At 37.8% G+C, this 25,394-nt stretch overlaps 1 protein-coding gene across 2 annotated transcripts in view; it reads right to left on the bottom strand.

Moving 5' to 3' along the window:
• DIAPH3 (diaphanous related formin 3) overlaps positions 1 to 25,394 on the bottom strand; it is a 588,341-nt gene that overhangs the window by 297,254 nt on the left and 265,693 nt on the right. For both annotated transcript variants that reach the window (XM_003412593.4, XM_064270057.1), the window contains one exon: positions 2,592 to 2,687. In XM_003412593.4, the coding sequence (XP_003412641.1) occupies positions 2,592 to 2,687 (96 nt within the window). The remainder of the gene's footprint in view (positions 1 to 2,591; positions 2,688 to 25,394) is intronic.

Here is a 25,394-nt window from a genome sequence, read left to right as displayed (position 1 = left end):
CGCTCCTTGGAAACTCTATGGGGCAGTTCTACTCTGTCCTATAGGGCCGCTATGAGTTGGAATCAACTCGACGGCACTTGGTTTGGTTTTTGGGTTTTTTTACCCTTTGGAAAATATTTGCCATAATAACTAAGGGCAAAAAAATTACTCTTGGCTTTTTTTGGAACTGGAATTGGAAAAGGCCTTAACAGTTAACAGAGCAGTCAGAAGACAAGCAAAGACGTTGTTTTTTAAATACTTAAAAGTTAGTGAGAATAACATAGGAGATACCCAGTTAAAGCTTCAAAAGACCCATTAAAATGAATCTTTTTACTAATACGCATCTAACTCTTCCGAATGTGATTATAAAGATCCCAATGGGAACCTTGGGGTTCAGTTAAGGATTGTAAAGTGTGCAGATTTTGGAAGCAGTCATCCATGTTTTCTGCAAAGGAACTTATAAATATTTAAACCTTTGCAATAATTTGTCTATTCTAGGGTTCCTCCCTTTACAACTTTAACACCCACTCAACAAAATCTGTACAACGTGAACTTTGTAAAATCCTGAGCCTTTTCTTTATCATCAAATGGCTAGAATTCTATAATGATGAGCCTAGAGACTTTGCCAAAACCTCTAATAACTCAAAATACAGAGAACCTAACCCACCTTTACATAAACCAGTAAATGAATGAATGAATGAAATTTAGACCTTTTCCTCAAAATTCTATGGAATATTTCAGTTAATCTGAAAGAAATTATCTAGTACACCTCCATCATTTTTCTCTTCAATAAACTTTAGAAGTGACTCTCTCCATTTTAAAATCAGTATTCCACTACTGACCACTGCTTTACTCCAATTTATCTTATTCATAAATCAGTTGTCACCATCATTAGGCTCTTCTCAGAATTCAGCATCTGGAAGGATTCTGAATTTCATAGACAAAAACTAGCTGTGAATCAAACCATAAAGCTTAAATCACAACACTGGTTATAATTAGAGAGGATAAGAATAATTCTAGAATGGATTACATCACAGACAACATGACACGGTATAGGTCCTGAACCTTTTGATCTTACACTGTAATACTTTATCAGCTGAATGAAAGTGATACATAGCTTCTAGCTAAAACAAACAAGACAAGCAGGATCTTTCTCTATGGTGATAATGTGACTTTGTTATCTGGAAACAGGAATAGATATATAGATAGATTGGCTGTTGGAACCCTGGTGGCACAGTGCTTAAGAGCTCAGCTGCTAACCAAAACGTCAGCAGTTCAAATCTATCAGCCACTCCTTAGAAACTCTATGGGGCAGTTCTACTCTGAATCAGAATCGACTCAATGGCAATGGGTATACCCATTGGCTATTTTCAGAATGAACAACGTTATTCAAATCACTTAACTGCTACACCTGGGAGTTTTCTTATTACAGTATAAATGTGAATACCTACCTGCTGTGGTTGTAGTAAGGATTAAAGGGGCAAATATAGAACTAGCACACAAAAGCAATCTGTAATTGTCAGCTATTATGCTTAGAACTGAAATCCGATTTAGTACGTATATAAATAATTCTAAATAACCCCATTCAACAAATCAAATACTACACTTCGAGATGAATATTTAGGCTAATATTATGGCTGAGCCATCTGGAAAGGATACTACTTAAAAGCTTATAAGCGGTCACCCAAGGCATAACAATTTGTCTGTATTAACCCGGAGCACCAGCGGAAAAAGGAGAGTTAGGAATAGGAGGAGGATATGGAATGTGTGGCTAATTATTTCCATGAACAACTGCCTCCTTTGCCATTACACCACAAAAAGTAGGTGGTGGCCAGTAACAGTTACTGAACATTTTGACCAAAGACCCCATAGAAGAATTCTGATCAAAAGGGGGAACATTCAAAACAGATTTCAAATTTTCATAGACTCTAGACTTTCTGGGCCGTGGAAGGTGGATGAACCCCTGAAACTATTTCCCTGAGATAATCTTTAAACCTTAAATAAAAACCTTCCCCTGAAATCATCTTAAAACTGAACAATAGTTTAGCTTAACTAGTAAAAAAGGTTTGCTTTGAGCATTATGCTCTTTTAAGAACTATCTATATGGGATCAAATTGACAATAGCAACTCAAAAGATTAGACAGGAATCTTAGCAGACAGTGAGTTTACATTAATGAGGCAGTTTATGTTAACTCAGAAAAGGGGTGAGAATGCTTGCATAACTTGAGGAATATAATCAATGTCACTAAATTGTACATATAGAAACTGTTGAATTGGTGTATGTTTTGCTGTGTATATTCTTAACAACAATAATAATATAAAATTTAGGGGAAAAAAAGTACTTTTCTGTTTTTAGTGAAGGTACATAAAATTTCATTCTATATTCCTTTCTCGTTTTATCTTCTAATACGCATTAATCTTTTGAAGAATTTAATCCCATAAGTTGTCTCAAAGAAAGGAAAATTACCTTTGAATTTATTAAGCAAATAGTAATAATAATAAATTTCAGGTAACATAAAATGAAAAACAAGTCATAAAGAAAATGAAATAATTTAAAGAAGCCATCTCTAGTGTGTTTTCATAATTTAATAGTATTGAAATATGATACTTACAAAGGTTCTGGGCAACTTTAGAATCTAGAAATTTAAGTTCTTTAATTTTTTTCTTAATAGCTTTTTTCTCTTCAAAACCTTCCTCTTCTCTTCTCTCTGTAAGAGCAAGGAGAGAATCATGTTAGGACTACTAAGGCATTAAATCGTAAAAGGGCAGGGAGTGAATCTTTTACCATCAAAGAATAGTAAAAAAAAAAACAAATCAGTAATAAAATATTACAATTCCAAGACATAAATTGTTTCAGATAGGCACTAGTGGCTCTTATTTATTGAAACAAAAAAACAAACACACACAAAAACTCTTCAGAATAAATATTTGAAGGTAAACAGGAAAACTGATACGCTACACAGCACCATGGAAACCAATACCATTGGGTGCAAGAATAAATTGCGGAGAGAAGGCAGTCCTTCCAACAAGCCCAGCGGCTGTGGTCTTTCCTGCTCCTCCCCTGCCCACATCTGAGGCTTCAGGAACAAACCCCCTGCACCCACCCTCCTCCACAGCCCGAAGTCTAATGGTTTGCCTGAATAAGCAGCAGGACTAAAGAGACATAATTCCATGCTGGTGCCTACAAGTCTAATCACCCTCTCCTCGGGTGGTGAGATGGGAAAATCTACTGTGCTCCATAGCCTCTGGAATATAAAACCGGGTGGTGGAAAGCCCTCCGGTCCAGTCCCTTGTCTACAGAGCATCCTGGGGCAAGCATAGAAGAGTTTCCAGCCTGCCCAGACAACTTTGGGGTCAGTGAGGACTGGTCATCATAGAATTGTCTTGGTCCCTCACTTGGCATACAAAGTATGGGCATGCACAGTTTTTCATATCCACCCAAACAGCTTTTGTGCCAAGGGGGCCACTTGTCATGGAACTAGTCTGTTGTATGCTTTCTGTTTTCTGTGAGTAATTAAAACGGCTTTCATTTGCCAGCACTTGTGTCTCGTGTGGATGACTTGATCAGACTAAATGCACATAACACCCTACCAATAGTGGTTGGTACCACTGGATAGAATTCTCATCCCAGTAGTCTGGTGGCTACATGGGATCCTGAGACAGCCTTTCGAGTAACCTATATGTGCAACACAAGTATAGCTAGCTTTTAAGAACATTTTACAGGACACAATTATAAAAAATAATACACTTATACTTAGAATGGGTTAAGCTCTTAGCTATAAGATGTTAAACAAAAACTAACAGTGATTTTATGCTTAATACCAAGACCCAATTGCCATCTAGTCGATTCTGACTCATAGCAACCTTATAGGACAGAGTAGAACTGTGGATAGGGTTTCCAAGACTATAAGTCTTTACGGAAGCTGACTGCCATTTTTCTCCTGCAGAGCAGCTGGTGGGTTCGAAGCTCTGATCTTTGAGTTAGCAGCTGAGCACTTAACCACCGTACCACCAGGGCTCCTCTTATGCTTAATATACCAAGCTTATTTAAAATATCTCCCTGAGTGGTACAAACAAGTAACAAACTCAGCTGCTGACCAAAAGTTGGAGGTTTGAGTCTATCCAGAGTCACCTGAGAAAAAAGGCCTGGAGATCTACTCCCAAAGCATCAGCCATTGAAAATCCTATGGAGCACTGTTTGTACTCTGACACACATGGGGTCTCGACTCGACAGAAACTGTTTTTTTTTTTGTTTGTTTATTTTCCCAATATTTGAAAATCAGCCAAGCTTTCACATTCAATTTATTTTATGAGTGTTCTAAAACCAACAAATGCATTTAGGTTCTTTATTCTCAAAAAAAATATATCACATAACAGAGAGAGTGGGAAGCTGGCAAAATTGTCACGGAGAGACTGGAAGGGCTGACTCATTAGGGGGAGAGGAAGTGGGAGTAAGGAGTAAGATGTATGTAAACTTATATGTGACAGACTGACTTGAATTGTAAACGTTCACTTGAAGCTCAATAAAAGTTAATAAAAAAAAAATTTACTGATTTTACAGTAGAGTCCACTGAAAAACAGGATTGTAGAAAAATCTTCTTTAAATATTCCTTCTATAATAGAATAAAGCTTATTTTTGAAAAACATAAAAAAATATATATATCACATAATGAATGTGTTATGTTAAATGACAGTATACAACCTGTGGTTACGAGCACCATATATGATAGTCAAAGCTAAGTGTTAGAGCCAATAATGTGTTCCTTTATTTTTTCCCCTGCTTTACGGCCATGGATAATTGATTAAAGTCACTCATTTCAAAAAATTAGGATCTTCACAACAAAGAACAATGCGACAAAGTGATATGCACAAATAAATCACTATCATTGGGGAAAAATAATTTTAAAGAAGCACACAAAATTAATAACACTTTAAAAGATCTTCATATATAAAAGATGGCACATTATAATTGTATAATTTTTATCAGAAAGAGGCACAATATAATTGTATTATTTTTGCTTTTGGTGTGCACTGTAAGATAGTGATCAAATTTTATATTTTTCAAAACAATTATTAATTCTGTACCACTTTATGAACAGTCAACCATCTTTCTCAACTGATTTTAAATTATATTTATTTTATAATTAGTATCTAGATACACTAATTCTGGGTTTCTGGGCTTCTAATTCTGTTCCATCGCTCTGTCCACTACTCTTATGATACTATCACTCTGCCTTAAGTCCTATAGATCTGTAATATATTTTATTAATTGGCTGTTCAAATTATTCATTTTCCTTTTTTCTAAAATTTAACTTAGCTTTTCTCACTTGTTTATTTTTCCATATGAAACTTAGAATAATTCAGTAATTCTAAAAAGAAAATCCACTAGAATTCTATTTCAATTGCAAGACATTTTGCAAATAGATTCAGACAGAGTTGACATCTTGACAACTTTGAAGCTTCCCAATCATGAACATGGCATGTGTCTATAGTTATTCCACTTTATACAATTTTTTCATAGAGGACCTATGTATTTCTTGTTAGTGTTGTCCTAAGTACATTTAAACAATACTTCTACGTACTGTTGATGGGGGAGGTGGTTAGTTCATTATATTTCTCCACATCATCCTTCGTAACTAGTTACCATTGGGATATAAAAACTTTGCTGAATTCCCATAGATGTTTTATAATCAGTCACTTATTATTTCTCTCCATTGAAATAAGGAATATTTATTATGCACTAACTAAAAGCAAAGGAAACCCTGGTGGCATAGTGGTTAAGTGCTACGGCTGCTAACCAAGAGGTCGGCAGTTTGAATCCTCCAGGCACTCCTCAGAAACTCTATGGGGCAGTTCTACTCTGTCCTATAGGGTCGCTATGAGTCGGAATCGACTCGACGGCACTGGGTCTGGGTTAAAAGCAAGAGACTATGCTTAGCAATGTGGATAAAATGCTAGACAAGATAGCGATGTCCCTGGCTTCACAGAAATTAAGGTCCAATAGAAGTGACTATAAAGAAAATGGCAATTAAAATACATAGACAGGTCAACGATGCTATGGCAAGTACCATAAGAGTATAAAAAAGAGCTCTTAACACATACTTGTCAGGGACAGACACCTTGAACTAATGATACCTAAACTAAAGCTTGAAAGAGAAACAGGAGTTAGCCAGGTGAGAAGGTATCTGGGGGTGAGAAAAGATATAAATAATGGGAGGATAGTATTTGAAGGTCTAAAGAGGAGAAAACTTGGAGGACATAGAAAAAAATGAGGATACTAAGTACAGAGAATACTGAGTAGAAAGAAATGACACCAGAAATGACTTAAACACCAGATCATGCAGGACCTTTAAATCAGGTTATAAAGTCTGGATTTATTCTCATAGCAATGAAGAGCCAGTGACAGTTCAAGTATATGAGAAACATTCATCTAACTGCATTTTAGGAAAAACTCAGGCTATGTTATCCAGTGGGGATTGAAAGAGTGGCAAAAGTAGTGGCAAGGGTAAAGGAGAACGGAGTTAAAATAATCCAAATGAGAGTAACTGGCGCCCTCACCTAGAGCAGAGGTAACAGGAACGGAGAGAAGCGAGAATTCTGGCAGTAGACTAATTATCGGTCCACCCCAGGTCTCTCTCCTGAATACCTGTATATCCAACTGCCTGCTTTCAGTATTTCTACGTGGCTATCTAACTTCACACATCCAAAACCAGATTCCTGGTGTACACACATCGCCACCTCCACACTTGTTCTTCCAACAGTTTTCCTCATCTCAGAAAATGGAAATAATGCTCTCATTCCAGTTGTTCAAGTAAAAAATTGTGAGGTCATCTTTTTTTCTAGTATTTTTTTCACAACCACATCCAATCCACCAGCAAATCTTGTCTATTCAAACTCCAAATTATACACAAAATCTACCTCCCTGGCTACTGTTGTTGTTCCAACTCACGATGACCTTTAAGGCTCCTTCCCTGGCTACTACTTCTCCCCTTTTTGCACCCACCACCATCTTTTTTCATTTAGATCACTAGTCTCCCAGCTTTCAGGCTTGACATGCTGTCTCTTCTCTACAATGTAGCCGAAAATCCTTTAAAACCTTATTGCAAAAGTCTTCCCAGATTGCCATATATAGAATAGCAAACCCCCCACCCAGTACTCCCTACCACCATTGCTCTGACTTTTCTCCTCCTCCCTGGACCCTGTTGCCGATGAGTTGATTCTGACTCAGAGCAGCCCTATAGGACAGAGTAGAACTGCCCCATAGGGTTTACAGGGAGCAGCTGGTAGATTTGAACTACTGACCTTTTGGGTCAACAGCTACAGCTCTTAACCTCTAAGCCCACCAAGCACTTACTCCTCACATATCATAAATTTGATATTGTCTCTCTTCCTTCATTAGAAAGCAAGCCCCTTGAAGGCATGAACTTTGTTTACTACTGTATCCTCAGCACCAAGAATAAAGCCTAGAATACAAAAGGTGCTGAATAAATCTGTTGAATATATGCATGTACAGTTGATTGTGTATAGGTATGTATCAACCTGCAGAGTAAAGGAGAGAGAACAGGACACTCAATGCTGTTAATTCATCAACGAATGAGGAGGAAGAGGTTTAGACCAGTGCAGTTTCGTAGACATACTCAGTATGAGAAGGTCTTGGACATCCGCATGGCCATGTATAAGAGGCGGTGTATGCACAGATGTGGAGGAAGGATATGTGGGATGGGGATAGAGGTATTGGTCCTCTAGTAATTCCACTGACTATCACAGAATTTCTAGTACCAGCAAACAATAAAACTCTTCTCTCCTCATTCCTAGTATTTAAATCTTTTGTTTGTCCTGTTACATTGGCTAAAATTTGAGAGGATAGCAAATAAAAATGATAGTGGGCTTCCTTGCTTAACCTGGCCAAATGGCAATCCTCTACTTATTAGAATATGTATATATTTCAATTTCTTTTCTTTATCTCCAAAAGAAGAGCAGAAGACACTAATTTTTTAAAATTGATTTATCTCCTTCATTCTTCCGCTTTCTGAAACATTTTCTTCCCTAGCTAAAGAAAAATAAATGTCAAAGGAACAAGTAACCTTCAGTTTTTAAGAATATAAGATAAAAATTTGAAGAAATGCCATTTGCTGAGCACCTGCTAGGCACTATACTACTTCCTACTTCAGTTTCTTATATAATTCTTACAATACTCATCTTATACTATGACTATTACTATTATTATCATCACAGTAATCATGATGAGGAAAACGATACTTAGGTTAACCAACTGTAATCAACAGATCTGATAAAAGAATACAAAACATCTCATTTTGACTCCAACATTTTTCCACCATTTACGAAAGTATGTTAGGTGTCACAGTAAAGAAAAAATTTACCAAATAGCCTTGACCACTTCAAGTCTCCAAACTTCAAATAGAGACTGAAGTAACTTTAGCCAATTCTGCCTCTTTTTTAGAAAATTATAAATTAAGCTCTTGCTGGGTTTAATATATGAGGAGACTTATAATAAAATCAAATGATGGATTTTTCCCATTTTCTCTGCTACCATATAGTCACAGGATAGTTGGGAAAAGGTGGAAAGTAAATTACAAAGCAGAAAATGCACGGAAAGAAAGATGCAAAGTATGCTTATGGTGATATGAAATCAAATCAGTATAGTACCCAAATAGACTGATTTGGATAAAATCTTTCATATTGAGAAGTAATGGAAAGGGAAGTTAAAAAAAAAAAAAAATACAGCCAGATCATGAACTGCCTCCTATCAGTGGAAAACCAGTGAAAATGTTTATGCAAGATCACTGATAAAGCAGCATCTAAATGTTGGCAACAATAAGAAGGGCGAATTAAAGAGGGATCAGAATAAAGGAGGACATTCAGGGAGAATGAAGTTTTCACACAAAATACTACTTCCGTTACCCATGCTGAGAACATCTCCATGAAATACTGCCACACCAGGAGAGTGCTGAGATCAGGTTCTGCATCACAAGCCCACCACACACCAGACACTGATCCTTACTGTGCCTTAAATCCCTCCTCTGTAACACAGGACTACCTGCCCTCTGAGAGTAGTTCTAAGAATGAAAGGAGAGAATAATTACTTTCATGTAATCCCCCACCCCCACGCCACCTACAGTGACAGAGAAGTAAGGATCGGAATCAAAGCAGTTAACTACAACTCAGCAGCCAAGAGGAGAGCCAGTCGGGACTCAGTTCTATCCACTGGTAGACAACTCTTCCAAAGCCAGTACAAAACACTGTCACTAAAAGACTAGGTTTTCTCAAGTAAAAGGTGAGACTTTGAATCATAAAATCAGATTACTAGTGGCAACTATACTAGTGATCTAGCTTTTTTGCCATTAGAGGTCTGTGTTTAATCTTGCTTCCTAGAGATGCTGAGGAAGGCTGCATTTTCTTTCGACAGAAGAGTAATACTGTTCAAAAACGGTTTTCATCACTAACACAGCATATGCCGCATTTTATAAGGGTTTTATGTCAGAAGAAAGTCAAAGATGACAAAACTTTCTTCACTGCCGCAGCCATGAACTGAAAAAGTCTTTTTTAATTACATTTTCTCTTTATTCTTTTTTCTATTTTCGAAGTTTCAAAAATAGCAGCAAAATTATATAAAGAATCTCCTTTCAAATTTTTTTCTTTCATACTAAATTATCCATTAAAAATCACAGCCCTGTAGTACATGGTTAATGCATCTATTCCAGTTCTTTCTCCATTATGTTCTGATCAGATTGATTTACAGTGTGACTTTCCCTTTCTTTAGGAATAAGATTCCATATAAGTTTTATCATAAATTATCTCACCATTGCAAAAAATAACCCTAGAATATGCAGTTCTAAGTGTGCAAGGAGTTGGTAGAGGCACAAATGGTAAAAAATAACACAGATTTCCTCTCTCTGCAATTATTTAAACCAGTAAATGTTACTAAAATACTACTAAAATAACTGTTTATTCTCTTTTAGCTGGTGCTCCCTGGGTAAATGTATCTTATGCCAATGCCCTTTTAAAATATTAAGCATTTTAAAATTTTATTCTGGTATTCACTTACCACAAATTTTATTAAATTTTATGTTATATGTTTAAAATAAATTACCTTTGCTCCTTAGGTTGTTATTACATTAGCCTTGAGAGGATAAAAGGAAATATAGCCAATTAAATAAGCATTCCCTATGATACTGAAAGAAGCCAAGAAATTCAACTAGACTATAGGGAAAAAAAGTGAGGATAATTCATTTATTTAGGAAAAGAAAAACATGAGGGCTGACACAGTCTATAAATGGAATGGGGTGGGGGTGGGAGACATCTACGAATTACAAGTTATTTGCATAATTGCAGTTGTTCTTCCTTGCCTCCTTAAGTACCGAAGCACTAAGAGGTTAATAAAGTATCAAAAATTTATAGGATCCAAATTTTAGAAATGGAGTAACCTGAGAATATGGAGTTCAACCCTCTCATTGAACAGACAAGTAAATCTAAAAACACAGAGAAGATATGCTACTTGACCAAGGTCACACAGAGTTTGGCTGCGATCAAATCCCAGACCAGGGGACTGACCCCCACACCATAGGCCTAGGAGCAGCTCCTGGGAAGGAATCTACATGAACAAAGCACATTGCAACCAAACATACAAGAAAACCATAGCTCCCCAAGCTTGGCCTTTAAATCTGATCCAGTTTGTCTTGCTGCACAATTTCACCCAGAGATGGAATGGGAAGCGGAAAGTACCTGGGAGAGGAAAAAGAAATGCTTGCTCGCCTGAACACAATGAATAGGATTTAAAGCTACACTTTCAAAGGAAGAGTCAAGAATTTTCCCATCATTACCTCTAAAAAGGTTGACAACTTTGGATGGGATTCAGTTATTTAACTTAATAGTGTGAATGGACTGCACCTGAAGTCTTAAGGGTCAGAATCTGAGAAGAGTGGCTGAGAAAGGAAAATAAATGTCTGAGAGTAAACAGTATTGGTGCATGTAATAGGACAACATGGTTTTAAAGAAGATTTGGAGAAAATATGGAACACATGGAAAAAAATGGAAAAAAAAATTAGAATGAATTACTTTTTAAGTTGGCACTATAACCTTGGCAAAATACCAAACTAAACGCTTTGAAATTGAAAAGCATAATTTTATAAATTGCTTTAGTCCCATCTGATCTGTCAAACCCAGTTTTAATATTTCTAGGCATATAAATAAATGGTTATGCATCTAACTAAGCAGATAGAAAATAATCAAGGGGAGAAGCAGACAATTTTTCTATTTAAATATTAATATATGACTGCCATAACTAACCAGAATATTTACTAGCAAAAAGATGTCTGTTTGGCAATCCATGGCTAAGAATTATATAATATATAGGAAGAGTGGCTGAAGCTCTAAATAAAATTGTGTGGAACAGATTTCAGCTATAGCACTCATCAAAATTGTACAGAAAAATGTATATTTCTTTTGTGACATTCAACTGTAGTAGACAATGTCACACAACAAATAGTCTTGAGGACTTTTCTCTAGACAGTCAAGTCCTATATAGATAGGGAAAGGGATCTCCCTATTTAACAAACCCTTAAATAAGGTAATGTCTTGACCTTTTTTTTTTTTTTAGCCATTACATTAAGGCACTGGGAATATAAAACATTAAAACAGATACCTCAAAATGATAATAATGCCTGTGAAGTAAACCTAAAAGAATTTATTTCCCCATCTCTTTGTTCCCATATTAAATACCAAGTAGATCAAAATATTTTATAAAACTGCTTGATTTAGAAAGACCTTCACAATCATAGAAATTAACATAGAAATTTGCTCTTTTCAAAAACATTACCTCTAGAAACTAAAAAGAACCACTGTCTTGTGCTCCTCATGTACATAAACAGCTTCCTAGGTGGTCCAAATGATTTGTGCTTGACTACTAACCTAAAGGTTGGGAGTTTGAACCCACTTAGCAGTGCCACAGAAGAAAGGTCTGGAGATCTGCTTCTGTAAAGAATACGGCCAAAAAAAAACCCTATGGAACAGCTCTATTCTGTAACACATGAAGTCGCCATGAGTAAGAATCAACTCAGTGGCAACGGGTTTTGGTTTTTTGGGTTTCACAACCGAGCAGTGCTCAAATAAAGTAAAATATCAACATCTTCAAATCCACACCTCTTTAACTTAACAAATTATACACTGGGGAGAAAAATAACCCTGAGAAGGTTAAGTCTTCTATTGTGTATATCTTAGTGTTAATTATTTTAATAAAATTAGTTACAAATTGAGATGGACATTGGCTGAATAGACCCAAGGTTTGAGAGTGGAACATAAAAGGAATTCAGAAAAAAAAAAAACTCAGCTAAAAGAAAAATGAATCCTATTTTCATATGACCTTTTTTCTTGGCTCACTACAATGTCTCATAATGAAACTGCTTTTTTTTTTTTTTTTATGTATCTTCATAAACTCCCCATTATAAGAAACTTTTCCAGCACCTACCCCCTATGAATTCTTCCTCACTGTGGGTATTTCCCAGTCATATGCCACATAGTATCTGTTACGGCAACGGCGGTGTACCCACAAGATTCCTTCCTTCCTCCCTTCCTCCCTCCCTCCCTCCCTCCCTCCCTCCCTCCTTCCTTCCTTCCTTCCTTTCTTTAAGGGAAAGCAGCTCTCATTTTATTATTTCCGCCTAATGGTTCTAAAGATCGCAAACCCAGACTCTTAAAGCCATGATGGGCATGGTGCGGGTGGGGATGGCGTGGCTCTGGCTGGGCTGGTGGTCAACGCCAGAGGATGTGGACATGGCTCTAGCAACGGGCACCCAGCCTTTGGCTGGCTGGCAGGTGGGCAGGGGCTGAAGGTCCCAGGCTGCTCCTGCTCCTCAGGCGGATGGAAGAGTGAGAGGGCAGGTGGCACTCTGCTTCCTCCTTGCTCACCTCTGCCTCCACAGCCCTGCTGCCCCACTGCCTGTGCTGTCTGTCCTCTGGCCTCCGCCAGCGGCTCCAGCAGCAGCCAAGGCAGCCATGGCGATGAGGACGACTGAAAGCAGCCTACCATAAGGTTTTAATATAATAGGCTTTATGGGGTTGGTTCCTGACTATGGGTTGTACTAAGTCAGACTTTTGTAACCTGGGGACTGTCTATATAATATGGTGTTCTCACAACGTCCGAATCACGTAACATTCTATTTCACAGAATGTGTTTTGGAAATTAAGTGACTCATAACTGTACATACATTCATGATTTTTTTTTTACTAACTATTGTTTTGCCAGTGCAACCTTCACCCATATAGCCTTTGGTGATATTAGAAACTAGAAACATACCTCTGCTAAAAGAAATTACAAAGCAAAGACTCTGAAAGTTAATATATGACATGCTAATGCATACACAAGAGAATGTACTGAAGGAAAAAAAAAACGAGAACAACAACAACAAAACCCATTATAATAAATGAGAACTCAGCGTACATTTCTAATTTCAAAGAAGGATTAAGTCCAAATGAGGACACAGGTAATTCCAGATATCTAGCCAACTGTAGAAGAGAAAGACTTAATAAGCCAACTTATTGGTATTTGTACACACAAGGCTAAGCAACTTGAGAATAGAAAAAGTAATGATAAATTACATTAACTAACAGATAAAAAAAATAAAAGAAAGATAAAAACGCATGCCTTATTAAATGGTGAGAAGCAGGCTGCCCCTGGTGTATCACCATGTGGGGAAAATAACACACAGCCATATCAAAATGGCAAGTGATTATCCAAACCTTGTTAGGAGAAATGTGATCAGACATAAAACGCCAATTATTACAAAACAGTGAAAAAGAACTTTGCTGATAGAGAAATGAAGAAGCAGAATTTTATCTTGAACTTACTTCTATCCTATGACAGCATTCTCATGTTCCTTTGGATCTTGTATTCATAAGGGAATTAATCAATAAAAGTGTGGAATACCAACACCAATTTCACATTAACTTTTACTTTAGGATTAGAGAAATAAAGTTTTGGTACCATGCCCCTGCCATAAAAGCTACGGACTTATCTCCACCTATAAGCCCAGCACTACTCTAATCAAAAATACTTTATCGTGTGTGTGTGTGCATGCACATGTGTGAGTGAGAAAGAAGAGGAGGTGGTGACAATACCTATGTATTTGTTCAACTCAACTGCAACTTTCTCATCCAGCTTCTCTGATGCGTAGTTACCCCGCTTTTATGTTTTTGTCTCTGATAGCTCAGTTGGAAATTCAAGTGATTTCCCCAATCTCTCAGTTATTGAGTCTTTATTTCTCCATGCTCTAGGGTGCTGCCAGCTAATTAGATCTCCATTATACATGTCATCTGTTTTCTAGAAAACGAAGTTTGCGCTAATTTCTGTCCCCACAACTGCCTGAATTTAAGACCAATTTTTACATCTGAACCATTGATACTTATACAACTATGTTATCTGACTTTCTAATTAGATCTCATGTTGTATAGACCCGACATCACCATACAAAGCTTCTGGTTCACCTACAGACCTGTTTTATAACTTCACCACCTAACTCAAGTGTCCATATATGCCTTCCAACTATGGAGAGGAGGTTAAGAGGGGACAAGTCAGGTTCATGTTATTCCTAATGGAAGAATTTTAAAAAATCTTTATAAAGTTAAGCTTTAAATTGCTGTCTTTTTAAAAATAGTGGTAATTTCACCTCTCCTTGATTTCAAAATGTATGTAGGGAGACAGAAATCAAAGTGACCACAAAATTCTCAAATCAGGCCTAACTAGTATAATTTAAAACATGTATGGTCTTTTCCAAGAACTGTTCAAAGGCAGAGGCAGTGCTAATATCCTGGACAATACACCTCACACATACACACTTGTGTGACTGCTTATACTATAGATAATGCTTCTACAAAGGAATCCTTCTTCTTTTACTCCCTTGCCCTGGATTACCTCTCCAAATTGTTCAAAGAATTTAATTCTTGGGCAATTTAGTGTTTTCAAGAACCTAATCAAATTTCTGTTTTCTTGAATGCCGCACCCCAGCTCTAGGGTTTCTGAGAATGTCAGCCTATGTCAACTACTGGATCATTAAAGAAGCATAATGAGGAAGCAAAAGCGGACTTTTATAAAGAAGGAGGCTCTTAGCAATTCTTTACACCCTCAGTTTTCCTCTTCACTTTAAAAGGTCAGGCAAAGGGGTGCAGTCCTCTCAGCTTTTATATCCTTCCTTTCAAACAAGTCAACGCAGGTAAAGGAGAGCCTGGCATTTTCCTGCACTGAAATCTCCCCTCTCCTCTCCTTGAGAGGCAGTGGGCACACACATGGATAAAGTACAATATTGGGTTCTGGGTAAGGGGCTGCTTTAAGCCTCAGCCTCAAACCACTTCCTCAGGCCAAAGATAAGAAAGCTCTATTTGAGGCAAAGACACAAAAGTCAATTTAACAATAAAATGGTCCTTTATCTTCCGTCATTGTGGATCTCTGTGTGTATATATCTCCAGAAAATGTCCAAGGTGGGGGGGGGCGGGAGTTGAGCCAACACAGGATTCTGGAGTCCTTGGATACTTTCTACTTCTCAAGCCCCAACAAAAACTGTTAAGAATTTAAGATAAGGAACACTTACGTCCCCCTCCCCAATTAAAAATTTTATAAAAAGCCTAAAAATTTTATTTAAAAAATTACAGGGTTTTTATGAAATTCTAATTTAACCCTGGTGGCGTAGCGTTAAGAGCTATGGCTGCTAACCAAAAGGTTGGCAGTTCAAATCCACCAGGTGCTCCTTGGAAACCCTATGAAGCAGTTCTACTCTGTCCTATAGGATCACTAGGAGTCGGAATCGACTCGAGGGCAACGGGTTTGGTTTTTTTGGTTTTAATGTATTCCAGTCTGCCTCCCCCTAAAATCTTACCTTTTGCTTACTGACCAAATCCGCTATTAAAAAGAAAGAAGAAAGTACTTAACAGAATCATTCTGTACAAGGAGGAAGGGAGGAACCCTTTCATTAATGGAAATGGAGTGGCTTAAATCTTATTGGAAAATCTCACTTTAAACTCAATTACTTCACAATTATGTTTGGCCACCTGTCACTTGAGCAGAGACGCATTAACGTGGTAGTGGAGAAGAATCTTTACAGGAACTGAAATTCCCCTTACTGTAAACTCTCCAACCTAGCTAATTAAAAACTATCTCTAGTTTAAACGCTTTGTGAAAATGTCAGACAGTAAAAGTTAATGTTCATAAGACACATACCAACAAGCCAAGGCAGAACAGGAAATTAAACACTAAACAGAACACCACCTCTGACAGTCTAGGAACACCTATTAATTGGGGACCCTCTGGTGCATGTCAAAATTTCTAATCTTTAAAATGTTTTAGAAAATCACATTCATATCCTTTAGAACACTTTACTTTGTACTGGAAACATCAAACCTACATTTAATATGATTATTTAAATTTCTAAAACCTTCAAATCCTTTTTTCTCCCAATTAAAATGGACAGGGGAAAATCATCTAATCAAAAAAAATTTTTTTTTCTTCATTTTACAGAGAAGAAAACTGAAGCATCGTCTAAAGCAAAACAACAGACAAACAAAAACAAAACCAGCTGCTGTCAAGTCGATTCTGACTCGCGGCGACTCCGTGTGTGCCCGAGCAGAACTGCGCTTCACAGGGTTCTCAGTGGTTGATTTTTCACAAGTAGATCACCAGGCCTTTCTTCTTAGGTGTCTTTGGGTAGACTTGAGCCTCCAATCTTTGGATTAACCACTGAGTGCTTAATTGTTCATGCCACCAGGGATGTTAATAGAGAGGCTAAGGGTTTGGCAGATGGGCACCAGGGCTCTAGATTCACACTCTTCGGCTTACTCCACTCTGGAAATTTTCCCGTCCTGGTTGTTCAGAGCCTATCTAGACCATCAGTACTAACTGCAAATGTGATGACATGAAAATTGAATGGAATTAAAGGCAGAATGACTAAGATTCATTCTACCCTGCAGAGAAAGTAGAGCCAGATAATAATTGGAGATGATTACTGGAGATTAATTTTTTTTTTTCTTTCCTGAAATATTCCCCCTAGCCTTGCCATTTCAGGATCAGTGGTATTTATTTCCTCTGGGGAGGGAAGATAAAGCTTACAATAAGAGGTCATTCCTCAGGACTGGGTAGAAAATTAGATTTTTGTTATTATCTCCAGGGAGACAATAGTCTTGAAAGCTGTGTATTCAATTCCAAGAAAAAAGAGCTGGGTACTTAAAGGGAAAAAAAAAAATTTTTAAGGTAATCACAAAACTTTAACTATTTAAAATGGAGAAGGAGCTCTTACTACCAGCAATAAGTTAGAAAGATGCAGAATATGAGGTAAGGGCAAAATCTCAGACACAGGGAATATACAAAAGTCCTTCTTGGGCCAACGGAGAACTTGTAAGGGATAAGAGGAGATAGTATCGGAATTTAGATACAACTATATAGGATGTAAGGAGCCCTGCTGGTGCAGTGGTTAAGGTGCGCTCAGCTGCTAACCGAAGGTTTGGCGGTTTGAACCCACCAGCTGCTCCGCAGGTGAAAGACACGGCAGTCTGTTTCTGTAAAGATTTACAGCCTTGGAAACTCTATGAGGCAGTTCCCCTCTATCCTATAGGTTTGCCATGATTCAGAATCAACTTGACAGCAGTGGGTTTGGATTTGGGTTTGTTTTTTTTTTTTGCTTTTATATAGGATGTGGGTACCCCTGGGTGATACAAACATTAACACACTGAGCCGCTGGAGTCCATCCGGAGGCACCTCAGAAGAAAGGCCTGGCGATCTATTCCAAAAAACTAGCCATTGAAAACACTATGGAGCATAGCTCTACTATGACACACGTGGGATCCACCATGACTTGGAACTGACTTGGCACTCAACAACAAAAATAACAACATATAGTGTGTGCTCTTTTCCCTCCTCCCTCAGATCAAAATGGGGCTGTCGAGAGGGGTACAGGGAGTGACAGAAGACCAAAGAAAGTGAGTATAAAAAAAAGAGTGAGTATGGCAACCCCAAAAGAGAGGGGATTTGTGCCCAGCTTCCTGTCCCTGTAGGCGCAGTGGTTACGCACTTGGCTGCTAACCAAAAGGTGAGCAGTTTGAATCCACCAGCCACTCCTTGGAAACGGTATGGGGCAGTTCTTCTCTGCCCTAGTAGGATTGCTATGGTTGGAATCAACTTGACGGCAACGGTCCTGTCTGGAACTCTATCAAAAGACTGACTCACAGAGTAAGCTTCTTGGCTCAAGTAGACACGTGAGACTATATGGGCAGCTCCTGTCTGGAGGCAAGATGAGAAGGCAGAGAGGGACAGGAGCTGGCTGAATGGATACAGGGAATACAGGGTGGGGAGGAGGAGTGTGCTGTCTCATTAGGGGACGAGCAACTAGTACATAGCAAGGTGTATGTAAGTTTTTATACGAGAGACTGACTTGATTTGTAAACTTTCACTTAAAGCACAAAAACAATAACAAAAAGACTGCCTTACAGTGACTTTACCAGTATGGAATAAGCTCTGAAGAACAAGAATAGTGCACATCACTTTTAAACACTGAGTGCATCTGAGGGTAAGACAAGGAGCAAAGGCCCTGAGATCAGAGGCTGCCTGTTTCAAAAACAGTGAAGAGACTGGTGTGGTTAGAGGAGAAACAGGTAAAAGAGAAATAGACTATATTAGTGGTTAAGTGCTATGGCTGCTAGCCAAAGGGTCAGCAGTTCGAATCCACCAGGCGCTCCTTGGAAACTCTATGGGGCAGTTCTACTCTGTCCTGTAGAGTCGCTATGAGTTGGAATCGACTCGACGGCACTGGGTCTGGGTTTATAAGGGAGGTAATAGGGGTTGAGTGTGGAACCTAGACACTTAGTAAGACAAGGAACAGAGGGGTCCCCAAATCTGCAAACAAAGTAACAAGAAATGGGCCAGGGCACAGAAACAAAGCCATTCCCCAGAACGATGGGGCAGGGTATCTAAAAATAGCCCACAAACTTCTTTAAAGTTGCCTTTCAGAAGCAGCTAGAGAAAACCAGGCCCAGGGACATGCGCAGAACATCCACCTGTGACCGCTGTGTGACCTTCCACCGGGGGCAGTGAGGGGCTGCAGCAGCAGCGGGGAGACTGCGCAGGCATGACACCCCATAATAAGTCCTGCTACGAATCCCAGAGGCCTCCGGGACAGGAGCCATCTTGGAAAGCTACTATGCACGCACCTTGGTTAACATATCCCTGCCTGTGCCTATGAATAAACATGAATCTTTTCCCACCCAAGAACTTTTAAAAACTCAGGCCTGTCTTTTCTTCTGGGAGATGAGGGTAAGCGTTGCTCTAGGCCCTCCTCGTCTCCGCTTGTGAGCCTCTTCAATAAAGCTTTGCTCGTGTGGAAAACTACGTGCCTTACCTGCTCATTCTTGACCAGTGAGAGGCAAGAACCTTATTCTGGTAACAAGGGGACACTTGTTCTGTAAGTGGTAAATGAGCCTGTGCTAACAGATGCAGTGGACATAGGATTTTCAGGAATATGTGCCATTCCACATTCGACTTTCAAAATGATGACTCAAATTCACAGTGGATATAAAATCCCGTGCAACTGTACTGGCACCCTGGTGGTGCAGTGGTTAAAGAGCTTGGCTGCTAACCAAAAAAGGTCAGCAGTTTGAATCTACCAGGCAATTGTAACAGGGAGTAAAAAAAAAAGGCCACGCTGGCAGCAAATATTATAACTGCTGGTGTAGTGGTAAAGAGTTCGGCTACTAACCAAAAGATCAGCAGTTCAAATCTACCAGGCGCTCCTTAGAAACCCTATGGAGCAGTTCTACTATGTCCTATACGGTCACTATGAGTCGAGAAATCGACTCCACAGCAATGGGTTTGGTTTTTTGTTTAAATTTCAAGAAGTAGGGTGGTGACAAGGACTTCAAAAAAAAAAAAGAAACTATTTCCTCCCAAAGTATATACAGGTAAGTGCCCAGTGGAATGTAACACATAAAACAAGGATTTCTATTGACCTATATTTTTTTATATATATATTACTTTACCTCAAATCATCAAATTGAAAATCTTATTCCCACACTTTGCCCTCTTTACTTACTCAAATACTCAGAATGCTTTCTCAGCGTTTCACAAGCTGTCCCCTCTAAGCCTGAAGAAGATATATGCAACTCTCCACTTCATCAATTATTTCCATCCTCACACTTGAGCAAACATTCTTCAGGATAACCATTACACAGATTTCCTTCATTACAAATGGGTGTCCCTTTTGATCAGAGGCACCATTTGGAATAATTAACTACCGAATACATTGCTTTCTGAATGGAGTTTATTGAATTAATGGAACCTCGTGTATATAATATACTCTGAAAAAAATTTCTTTCACTGTGGAAAGCTAAGGTCATTTCTAAGCTGTGGCTGTTTAAAAATAAAACAAAGGACTCATATGTTACAATTTTTGAGATACATTTATATTGGCTAAAGCAAAGTCACCTTTTTACTTTCCTGTTAAACAATACGCATAAAAAACATACAATTAAAAAACCTAAACATACTATTCCAGCTAATTGTCCTATAATTCTGAACTTGTTCTCTAGGAAAAAGAAATTAATATAAAAATATTGTAAAAACAATACAGAAGTACATTTTTAAAAAAGGGAAAGTTCCCCACACATATCTACAAGTATTCCCCCAAATAAAATTACTGGTAACAATACTTACTAATAACAAAAGCTACTACTCCTAACCTTCTGTAATATAAATATGTGTGTGCATGATTATATATACAAATACAAACACATGTATGTACATGTATACAAACATATAGTTTTAATTTTTCCTTTTTCATCAAATGATTGTGTACCATATACACTGTTTTGCATTTTGCTTGTGTCAAGAAACAATAAACCCTGGCTATTTCTCCATGTTCATATGCATAGGTAGACTACATTCTTTTTAACAGCTTCATAGTATCACCTCTATCCATTGCCATCAAGTCGATTGTGATTGATTGCAGCTGCATATGTTTCAGAGAGCTGCACTCCATAGGGTTTTCAATGGTTGTAATCTTATGAAAAGGACCCTAGGTGGTGTAGACAACTTATACTTGATGACTAACCTAAAGAATGGCTGTTCGAACCCACCCAATGATGCCATAAAAGAAAGGCCTGAAGATTCGCTTCCATAGAGATCAAAGCCAAGAAAACCTTATGGAACAGTTCTATTTTGTAATATATGAGGTCATCATGGCTCAGAATCAATTCAATGGCAAACAGGTTTCGATAGTCTTAGGAAAGTAGGCTGCCAAGCCTTTCTTCCACAGCACTGCTGGGTGGATTTGAACTGCCAACCTTTCAATTAGTAGTTGAGCATAAACCGTTTGCACTACCCAGCTTAGTAACAAAATTTAGCCATTTAACTATAATTTAACTATTTTCCTGATTGATAAGTATTTACATTTCTTCTAAACTTTTGCTATCAAAAATACTACAGTGAACATTCTTGTACCTTTATTTTCCATACGTACATAAGCCTTTGTTGCGTCTACTTACAGCTGTACCTAAGTGATAATCTCATAACTTTATGAGAATAAATATAATCATTTTACTAACATTAGCACAGTTCCTCTTCTACTGAGCCTGGATCCAATGAGATTTTTGATAGTTATTTGTTTAAATATACCTATTAATTTATTTATTAATACACGGTTGCATCAAAAACCACTATTTAACACTAATATGGTTCAAACAAAACTTTCTGTGTGTCAGAAAAAAAGGTACTGGAGTCCTCTATGCCTCGTTTTAGAGAGGAGAAAGGCAAAGCCTCTGGACAGAATTTGACCTTTGGAATCAATCTTTCCAAACAGTCACTGCTGCCTTATAAAACCACCACCCCATCTAGCAGGCCAGAAAAACCACCATCATCTACCTTCCTATGCCCTAGGCTAGTAGGCACTGCAGTAGAGTGTAAAATTGTCTTGTGCCCACATCATTCCTTCTGCTGGATTAGCCTTCTCCTTCCTCCTCCTTTCAAAAATCACACTCATTCTTTAAGACAACTCAAATGGTTCTGTGGAGCTTTTCGAAACAGTCCAGTCCTCAAATGCCATCTCTTGCCATTCTCTCCTTCACATAATATGCTCCAAACCAAAAAACCAAACCCACTGCCATCAAGTCGATTCCGAGTCATAGCGACCATGTAGGACAGAGTAGAACTGCCCGATAGAGTTTCCAAGGAGAGCCTGGTGGATTCGAACTGCCAACCTTTTGGTTAGAAGCCATAGCACTTAACCACTACACCACCAGGGTTTCCTAATATGCTTCAGCCATAATGAATTTCTGATTGATCTTAGATTACAGAATTGATGGATCCTAGATTACAGAGCCTTCCCAACCTGAGTACCTTTACACATGCTATTCCTACACCTGGAGATCTTCTCCCTCAATTGACACTTAGGCATAGCTATAAGTAGATGTAACAAATGCTTGTGTTTGTATGGAAAAATATACGTACAAGAATGTTCACTGTAATATTTTGATAGCAAAATTCCTATGTCTCCTTTGAGTCTCCATTTAAATGTCATGTCCTCAAAGGGCTTCCATGACCACGACCTATCATACCTTGCTCAATTTATTCATGGCACATTCAAAATTTATGGTTATTTTTGTCTACTATTTATTTTCCACCTTCTCCACCTGAACATATACTACACGAAGGCAGAGTTTATTTAGCCGTCTTGCTTAACACTGCATCTGGGAGCTAAGATGGTACCTTTCATAGGAGAAGCATCTGATATTATTTGTTAATGGCCAGGCTGGCTGAATGGCTGGCTGCGTGATTTGCCGTGATTGACTCAATGACCAAAACCTGCTTGCTGATGGCAGCTAACTGCAATCCTAGGCACTGTATTGAGAAGTAGCTAGCCTTGAGGGAGTATGATTTGTATATCCAATTTCACTCACTGACAGAAAAAAGCCACTTTAGCACTAAGACAAAAGCAGTTAATACAATAGGGATTATATAGCTCTGAGAAGAAATATTCCTTAAGCACAAAGCTGCTGGACTATAAGACAAGAAGGCCCTCTTTTGCAGAGGAATATCGATCTACAGGATGTGGGAACAGTGCCAAGAGGTACAGGTGGATACTCCTGTCATATTTCCTTCAGAACTCAGGGTTAATGCATGAGTATTTTCTATAAGAATTATAAATTAATTTTATCAAAAAAATTAAAAACCTATAAATTTAATTTTAAAAAGTAAGCCCACCATATTAAGGAATATGCTTATGTAAAAAATGAGAAATAACTCTGATGCATAAAAAAATAAAATATTTCTCAACAATCAACAAATAACCCAAATATGTCAAATGATATTCTATTAGCAAAGGTTTTAAGTCTGCTCTGGTCAGCCCTCAATGTTTTCATCTGTTAAAAAATAAAATGATAGCTACAGATCCTACAAACTTTCTAATTCTATAAGCATTTAACAAACATCCCCTACTTTTTCTACTTCTTTTAACAAGCCACAAAGCATTGTGGTCCTTGTGTTGTCCTTTCTGCTAAAATAGGTTAGTAGAAACAAATATTTGTATAACATTTTAAAGCTTACAAAGCATTGTCTTATCTCTGCCATGAAGCCCAGTTTTCAGTTTGTACATCAAGTTCACAGTTATTAACGGGGAAAATGATAATAGTTCACTTATACTTCTTGATACTATTTCTGGCATTTTTGTCATTAAAAACATAGATACATATTTGAAGTCCATGCTCACTACCTAGCATATGAAATTCAAAGTTTGCAAAAATTATTTTTGAAAAAGAATGTATGTAGCTTGAATTAGCATACAGATAAACAACAAAATTGCTGAAAAAAGCACCTGGGTCATCATTTGAAAATGCATGCACACACACACACAAAGTGGAAAAATAAAACTGCTGATGAGTGTGGGCCCATGCTGATCTACTTGGACAGCTATTGTGTGCAATATTTTAATTTGAACAGACTAAAAATTGCAAAGTTATTATTCTAAAAACCCAAGTGCATAATGGACATCACAATGATTTCTGTCCTTTGTAACTATAGTCTACCACTATCACCAGGCACAATTTGAAAATAATGTGTAATACAAAATGAGGGAATCTGAAAATCCAGTACAATAGAAAAAAATTACAACTGTAAAATAAAACTGATGATGAAGTGTGGAGCTGCACCCGGGGGTCAACAACACTGTGCTTATTCTTTAGCTGAAACTCAGAATTTGCCTGGATTTTAATGTTAAATCAAGAACTGTCAATCAGCACCATTTGTTTGTAATCCCTCATCAGAATCCACTGCCTCAGTCTGAACATTCACAGGAAAGAATGCAGAGTGCATATCTGAAACCACTTAACCTTCATCAGCCAACATTCATGCATGCTCATTATCATTTTCTCATCCCACTTTCGAGCATGACACAGCTCATACCAGAATAATAACTCGCTGATAATTGTTCAAGACAACAGCTGGACAGGCAGAGTGCAGAGGTGAATGCTCTCATAGATTATGGGGTACAGTAATGCATTACAATTAGCATAAGGAGTCAGATACTCATGTTCAATAGCGTTCAAAAGAAGTTCAGGAAACAGCAGTAACAAAAACAGCAATCTCCTCTAACTTTAACTCTGCATGGCCCTCTGCAGGATTCTCTTAACATTTTACTATTTTGAAATAGAACAATGGCAACCACTGATCTGGGTTACTGTACCAGCTCATGAATGGAAGCAATATTTTTCAAGTAGTGCAGTCAGACATAACCTAAATTTATGACCTAATTTAAAGATTACCAAGAGGAAGGGAACAGTTTCATATATGTCTAATAATCATGGTAATTTCATAAAAGCATTATTTATTATCCAAAAAGTGGCATTGAATACTATGCTGAAAAAGGTGACTTTATAAAAATAATGTCATTGAAGAAACCTGGAATAATATCAATAAAAAGGAATCCCAGATATGCAAGAGAATATGCAATAGAGAATATCTAGTCCAATGTTCCATTCATAACAGCTTTGGCAGCTACTCAATCTCTGTGCATAATGTAATACAAATAAAATGAAATAGATATAACAATGATAATAGTTGCCATTTACAGAGTAATGTGAATCAGGTATCATGCCAAGGACTCAATAGGCAGTGTCTCTTAATAATCCTGTAATTAGCTATTATTAATCCTCTATTTCAGATGAGCAAAATTGTAGTTAAACTGAAAGAGATTAAAAATTAGTCCAAAGTCAATCATGGAGACAGGATTCCAAACCAGGCAGTCTGATTCCAAAGCTGATGTGTTTCACCTGGCTTCATTGTTAATTTCTACATTAGAACCTTGCTTATATTTCCATTATTTCATCCAAACACTAGTGCCACACAGGTCTTTGACTCTCTAGGGTTAGACCTATTC

The sequence above is a fragment of the Loxodonta africana genome, chromosome 17 (assembly GCF_030014295.1).
Source record: "Loxodonta africana isolate mLoxAfr1 chromosome 17, mLoxAfr1.hap2, whole genome shotgun sequence".
NCBI lineage: Eukaryota > Metazoa > Chordata > Mammalia > Proboscidea > Elephantidae > Loxodonta > Loxodonta africana.
Note: the sequence above shows the minus strand (reverse complement) of the source record. Positions and strands in the feature narration are given on the sequence as shown.